This window comes from Rhincodon typus, unplaced genomic scaffold (genome assembly GCF_021869965.1).
Source record: "Rhincodon typus isolate 14 unplaced genomic scaffold, sRhiTyp1.1 hic_rhity00004887, whole genome shotgun sequence".
Classification (NCBI taxonomy): Eukaryota; Metazoa; Chordata; class Chondrichthyes; order Orectolobiformes; family Rhincodontidae; genus Rhincodon; species Rhincodon typus.
The window spans coordinates 3,297-10,172 of record NW_025970525.1 but is presented as its reverse complement, the minus strand read 5'-3'; the positions used below and the strand labels follow the sequence as shown (position 1 = coordinate 10,172).

The 6,876-nt window shown below is 44.1% G+C and overlaps 1 protein-coding gene and 1 pseudogene across 1 annotated transcript; both read left to right on the top strand.

Annotated features, from left to right (window-relative positions):
• The first annotated feature begins 3,151 nt into the window (after positions 1-3,151).
• Positions 3,152-3,818, top strand: LOC125481997 (histone H2B 7-like). Its single transcript, XM_048593966.1, has one exon. The coding sequence runs from the start codon at positions 3,349-3,351 to the stop codon at positions 3,727-3,729; it is 381 nt and encodes a 126-aa protein (XP_048449923.1). The 5' UTR covers positions 3,152-3,348; the 3' UTR covers positions 3,730-3,818.
• Positions 3,819-4,815: 997 nt separating this feature from the next.
• On the top strand, positions 4,816-5,394 carry LOC125481998 (annotated as a pseudogene).
• The last annotated feature ends 1,482 nt before the right edge of the window (positions 5,395-6,876 follow it).

Sequence of the window (6,876 nt, the reverse complement as noted above, 5' to 3'; positions counted from 1 at the left end):
TATCTTTAACCTTAAGAGTAAAAGGGTGGCTAGGGAGAGATTATGTCCCCTTAAAGATCAGCATGGCCATCTGTTTGGAGCCACAGGAGATGGGGAGGTATTTTTAATGAATATTTCTCCTCTGTGTTTACTGAGGAAAGTATCATGGAAACTAAGGAAATAAGGGAAAGAAGTGGAGATATTTTGAACTGCATACATATTACCATAGAGGAAGTGTTTGCAGCCTTAGATCGTATTAAGGTGGATGAGTTCCCTGGGCTTGATCAAGTCCATCCTTGGATGTTGTGGGAGGCTGGGGAAGAAATTGCAGAGGCCCTTGCAGAGATTTTTGTTTCATTTTATCCACTGGTGAAGTTGTATGGAAGACTGGAGGGTGGCTAATGTTGTTCCATTGTTTAAGAAAGGTAGCAAAGACAAGCTAGGGAACTACAGGCCAGTGAGCCTGATATCAGTGGTAGGCAAATTATTGGAGAGGATACTGAGGCACAAGATCAACCAACATTTGGACAGTCAAGGTGTGATTAGGGATAGTCAGCATGGATTTGTGTGTGGGAAGTCATGTCTGACAAATCTTTTAGCGCTTTCTGAAGAGGTAACCAAATGGATAGATGAGGGTAGGGCAGTAGATGTTGTCTGTATGGACTTTAGTTACGCCTTTGACAAGGTCCCGCATGGCAGGCGAGTAATAAGGTTACGTTGCATGGGATCCAGGGAAAGCTAGCTAATTGGAGTCAAAATTGGCATGATGGTATGAAGCAGAGGGTGATGTTTGAAGGTTGTTTCTCCAACTGGAGGCCTGTGACTTGTGGTGTGCCACAGGGGTTGGTGCTGTGACCTTTGTTATTTGTTATTTACATAAATGTCCTGGATTTGAATGCACAAGGCATGATTAGTAAGTTTGTGGTTGGTTAGGAGGTATCATTGATAGCGAGGAAGATCATCAAAAATCTTGATCGGATGGGGAAGTGGGCTAAGGATTGGCAAATGCAATTCAATACAGATAAGTGTTAGGTGTTGCACTTTGGAAAGTCAAACCAAAGTAGGCCTTATACAGTAAATGGTAAGGTCCTGAGGAGTGTTGTGAAACAGAGGGACCTTGGAGTACAAGTACGTAGTTCATTGAAAGTGGAATCACAGGTGGATAGGGTGCTAAAGAAGGCATTTAGCTTGCTGGCCTTCATTGATTGAGGCACTGAGTATAGGAGTTGGGACATTATGTTACAGTTGTATAAGTCATTGGTGAGACCACATTTGGAGTATTGTGTACAGTTTTGGTCACCCAGTTGTAAAAAAGATATGGTTCAACTGGAAAGTGTTCAAAGAAGATTATCGCACGACAGGTGAGCCTCAGTTATAGTGAAAGGTTTGCCAGGATAGGACTTTATTTCTTGGAATGTAGGAGAATGAGGTGTGACCTTATTGAGGTGTATAAAATCATGAGGGGCATAGATAGGATAAATGCATATAGGGTTTTTTGCCCATGGATGGGGAATTGGAAACTAGAGGACATAGGTTTCAGGTGAGAGGGCAAAGATTTGAGAATGACCTGATGGGCAACTTCTTCACGCAGAGAGTGGTGCATATGTGGAATAGGCTGCCAGAGAGAGTGGTTGAGGCAGATACAATAGCAACATTTAAAAAAAACATTTGAATAGATACATGGATGGGAAGGATTTAGAGGGATATGGACCAAATGCGGGCAATTGGAACTTGCTGAAAGGGAACCATGGTCAGCATGAACCAGTTTGGGCTGAAGGGCCTTTGTCCATACTGTATTACACTGTGACTCTATGACCTCAAACTACATTGGGACCTTGATCAAAAGTGCCAATGGGCCGAGTACTGGCCGATGGAGTTTAATTTTGATAAATGTGAGGTGCTCCAAGATGTAAGGGAAAATCGGGGCAGGACTTCCACACTTAATGGTAAGCTCCAGGGAAGTGTTGCGAAACCAAGAGGGCTTAGAGTGCAGGTTCATCACTCCTTGAAAGTGGAATTACAGGTAGACAGGGCAGTGAGGAAGGTGTTTGATTGGTAAGTGCTTGAGTGTACAGATTGGGAGGTCATGTTGTGGCTGGACAAAACATTGGTTCAGCCACTTTTTGAATACCGCATTCAGTTCTGGTCTCACCTTGCAATAGGAAAGACGTTGTTAAACTTGAAACGGTTCAGAAAAGGTTTACAAGTATGTTGCCAGGGTTGGAGAGTTTGAGCTATAGGGATAGACTGAGTAGGCAGGGCTTATTGGGGCTTTTTTTCCCCTGGAGTGTTGGAGGCAATGTGGTGACCTGATTTGAACATTATAAAATTATGAGGGGCATGGATATGGTGAATAATTAAGATCTCTTCCCGAGGATAGAAGAATCCAAAACTAGAGGGCATGGATTTAAGGTGAGAGGGGAAAGATGTAGAAGGAACTGAAGGAGCAACATTTGCACACAGAGTGTTGTATATTTGGATTGAATGCCAAAAGAACTGGCGGAGGCTGATAAAACTACAACTGATAAGACTACAAAAAAGGCATCTGGATGAGTATGTGAATAAGAAGGGTTTAGAGGGATATAAACCAAATACTAGCAAATAGTACTAGATTAATCTAGGATATCTGGTTGCCATGGACAAGGTGGATCCTAGGGTCTGTTAACATGCTGTACATCTCTATGACTGTATAACAGGAAAAGATTGTGAGAGAATAATAATCATTCACACTGCATGAACAGACAAGGATAGATTGATAACTGCACTCCCATTTTCAGATTGCAGAGACACAGATATTCGGCAAACTATCCCTCGTAAACCTGAATTTCTTAACAACACAATGCTGCCTACAGCGTAATGATGAAACAAAATAATATTTTATACACAAAAGATTGTCATGAGCAGAATAAAACACGTTGTCACAATTAAAATCTCACAGGTACTGTGTTCAAAATATCATTAAATGACAATAACCAGTTCAATTTAGAATGAGCTGGGAGTTTGAGCTGGGAGTTTGAGCCGTGTACCAAAATTTCAGAGATAACAAGGTGTAGAGCTGGATGAACACAGCAGGCCAAGCAGCATCATAGGAGCAGGAAGGCTGACGTTTCGGGCCGAGACCCTTTATCAGAAAATGAAAATTTCATTTGGTGTTTCACGTTTCGTTGCAGACCCTGACAGATCCACATTGTGTCCCACACTAACCAATCACAGAGAGGCTGATGTCATGGTCTGACATTCTTGTAAACTACCCAATCAGGAACAAGACTTTCCCCCATCCTTCATTAGCATTGCTGACGCCGGCAGGCTATAAAAAAGCGAGCTCCGAGCCTGCTTTCTTTTATTCTGTATCTGAAAGTGATCGTCATTATGGCTGATGAGAAGAAATCGCAGCCAACTTCTAAGAAGGGCGCGAAGAAAATCATCAAGAAGGCGCCAGGCAAAGGCAGCAAGAAAAGGAAACGATCCAGGAAAGAAAGTTACTCCATCTACATCTACAAAGTGATGAAGCAGGTTCACCCCGACACCGGCATCTCCTCCAAGGCCATGAGCATCATGAACTCGTTCGTCAACGATATTTTCGAGCGCATCGCGGGGGAGGCTTCCCGCCTGGCCCATTACAACAAGCGCAGCACCATCAGCTCCCGGGAGATCCAGACCGCCGTGCGGCTGTTGCTGCCCGGAGAGCTAGCCAAGCACGCCGTGTCGGAGGGTACAAAGGCGGTGACCAAGTACACCAGCTCCAAGTAAGGCACCACATTGTGCTGAAAAACACACATCCAAAACCCAAAGGCTCTTCTAAGAGCCACCCACAACTTCATTAAAAGAAGCTGAGCCATTGTCTGTTTATTACTGATTTGCTTTAGTTTGAAATTGATTCTGGGGAATCGTCTATTTATACATTTGGCTGTTTAAGTTTGTGTGATAAGTGATCGCTGTTCCTCTGCACTTTGTTTTCGGTTGTGTTCACATACAGTCTCTTCCCTACCTGCAGAGAGAGAGCAAATTAAACCAGCCATTGCTGAGCTAATTCTGTTAGTTGTCCTTTAATACTCGGTCAGTTTAGCAGCTGCACACCGTGGTGGAGTATGAACCGTGAAGTTCATCCCTGGAAAAAAAAAAGTCTCCCTGTTCTTGAATCCCCCGAATAGATACATTTTGAAATCGCTGGTCTTTTGTTTTAATTTCCAAATCTCCACGGGAGTTGTGTCCGTTTGTAGAGTGCTGTAAATGAGGCTTAGTTCTGTGGGTGAGAGACTTTCAAAATGAACCGAGATAAACCAGAACTGGAACAGCAAATTTGTGCTTTTGCTGAGGTGTGATCAGGTACGAAAAGGGAGCGCGAATTTAAAATATTGTCCAGAGACGGTGTTCGCTGTTAATGCGCTCACCGGGAAGAACGATGTCTGATGTTTTATCAATATACCGATAGGCTTTTTAAATAAATTGAAAGAAAAAGAATGCTGCAGAGTGTGGCTTTTGGCGCTTTGATCTTGTTTCCGCTTGTACTTAAAGTTCAGAAAATCCCACTAAAGGTCCGAAATTGAGAGGTTTAAATGGACTGAATGAGGTAAAGAGATTGTGTGAAGCGTACATTTGTAAGCTCAAACTAAACTAACTCGTAACTCTTTACGCATTCCTGTTTGTAAAACTCCCTCTTTTGTACATTTTGGCGGGCTCTTCGAGGAAGAAAGAAAGCAGTTGATGATTTGGCGCCGGTATTTTGCGGCCTCCTCCCCGGATTGGTGAGTGAAGCAGGTTTCTGATTGGGAATTGAAACTATATTAGGAGACGCTGAACAATGTGACCAATCAGTAATGGCCGCACCACCATTCCTCTCGAAGCTATAAGAGGACGGAATGTGGGCGCATTGCAGCATTCTCAATGAAGGTGTTTGTGATATTGTGGCCATGTCTGGGAGAGGAAAGGGCGCTGGTGGGAAAGCTCGCTCCAAGGCGAAGTCCCGGTCGTCCCGGGCTGGCCTATAGTTCCCGGTGGGCCGTGTTCACAGGCTCCTGAGAAAGGGTAACTATGCTGAGCGTGTGGGTGCCGGAGCGCCGGTCTATCTGGCTGCGGTGCTTGAGTACCTGACGGCTGAAATCCTCGAGTTGGCCGGTAACGCGGCCCGGGACAAGAAGACCCGCATCATCCCCAGGCACCTCCAGCTGGCCGTGCGCAACGACGAGGAGCTCAACAAGCTGCTGGGAGGGGTGACCATCGCTCATGGTGCGGTGCTGCCTAATATCCAGGCCGTGCTATTGCCCAAGAAAACCGCTGCTGGGGGCGCCACTAAAAAGTGAAGAGAGGTTCTTGAATCCGACGATCCAAAGGCTCTTTTAAGGGCCACCCACAGCATCTGTGAAAGAAACTGGACTGTCACCACTGCCGAGTTCATTTTAATTTCCTTCGTATTACTGAGAGACCGGTAACACAATATTCACCCTGCCGTCAGGTATGTTACTGAGCTATAACCGTCTGGACGGAATGCATCCATGCAGCAGTTTCCTGTAATTGCATTGGAAAGATCTGACACTGGTGGAGAAACACCAATAAATTTAGAAATCTAGAAATAATGACCCCAGTAGCCGCAAAGCGATTCAGTATCTCTTGACATGATGTTTTCGACCAGATATTACTATCTGCAGTACTGTACCCCCTCCGCATATGCTGCCTTCCTCTTCTCGGGTCTCGTTCTCAATGTAAGGTTTTGGGCGGCTCTCTGAAGAGAGAATGGCGGTTGTATGTTTAGCACTGAAGTCGTTGTTGAACGTGTGCTGTATTATGTGTTGAATGTTTGATTTAAAGATTTGAGTTTGTTTGTTCGTTTGTTTTTCAACATTGGGTTTTTGATGAATAAGCTGAAACGAGTATTTAAAACAAACTAGCATCTAATCGATGGTTCTGGTGATTTCAGTCTAGGATTACTAATACCAATGTTCATGGACTAGAATTTAATCGAGTGGATTGGCGTGCTTTATGTATAGAATTCTAGATGAGTGTGAATTACAGGCTTCAATATCCTTTCGCAATTTAATGTTGTACTGTTTGCAATGCTCCCTAGGTGGCACATATCACGTACAATCACGAGTAGATAGTGAATGAGACATGCACCTCCACCCAGTGGTGAGAGAGGAGTGAATTAATCCACCCATGAGCTTTATTTGATTGCAATTCTCTCTTTTTTAAAAAATTTTATATTTAGACAATCGGGATTTGAAAGTCATAACAGGTTAGTATGGAATTGGAGAAACTGTTTATTCGTGGACTGAACTCAAATGAGTGGCAGATGGAGTTTACATCAGGTAAAATGATGTGCTACTTTTTGGAAAGCCAAATCAGGCCAGAACTTGCACAGCTTGATGGGGAATGTTGCTGAACAAAGAGACGTTGCCGTGCAGATTAATAGTTCCTTGAAAGTGGAGTTGCAGGTAGATGGGATAGTGAAGGTGTTTAGTATGCCTGTCTGTATTGGTCAGTGCATTGAGTATGGGAGTTGGGAGGTCATGTTGCATCTTTACAGGACATCTGTTAGGCCATTTTTGCAATACTGTGTGTAATTCTGGTCTCCCTGCTATCCAAAGGATGTTGTGAAACTTGAAAGGGTTCAGAAAAGATTTACAAGGATGTTGAGCTGTTGGGAGAGGTTGAATAGGCTGGGGCTTTTTTTTTCCTGGAACCTCAGCAGCTGAGGAGTGACCTCCTATAGCGGTTTAGAAAATCATGAGGGAGATGGATAGGGTGAATAGCAAGGTATTTTCCCTGGGGTGGCAAAATCCAAAACTTAGAGGGGTACAGTTTTAAGGTGCGAGGAGGAAGATTGAAAAAGTTGCCCCTCGGTCACTTATTGAGGGTCGTGCATGCATGGAACGAGCTGCCTGTGGAGGCTGGTACAAATAC

Bases quoted from the DNA above. Each gene is read 5' to 3' on its own strand.
- LOC125481997 (XM_048593966.1), top strand. From the start codon at position 3,349: ATGGCTGATGAGAAGAAATCGCAGCCAACTTCTAAGAAGGGCGCGAAG.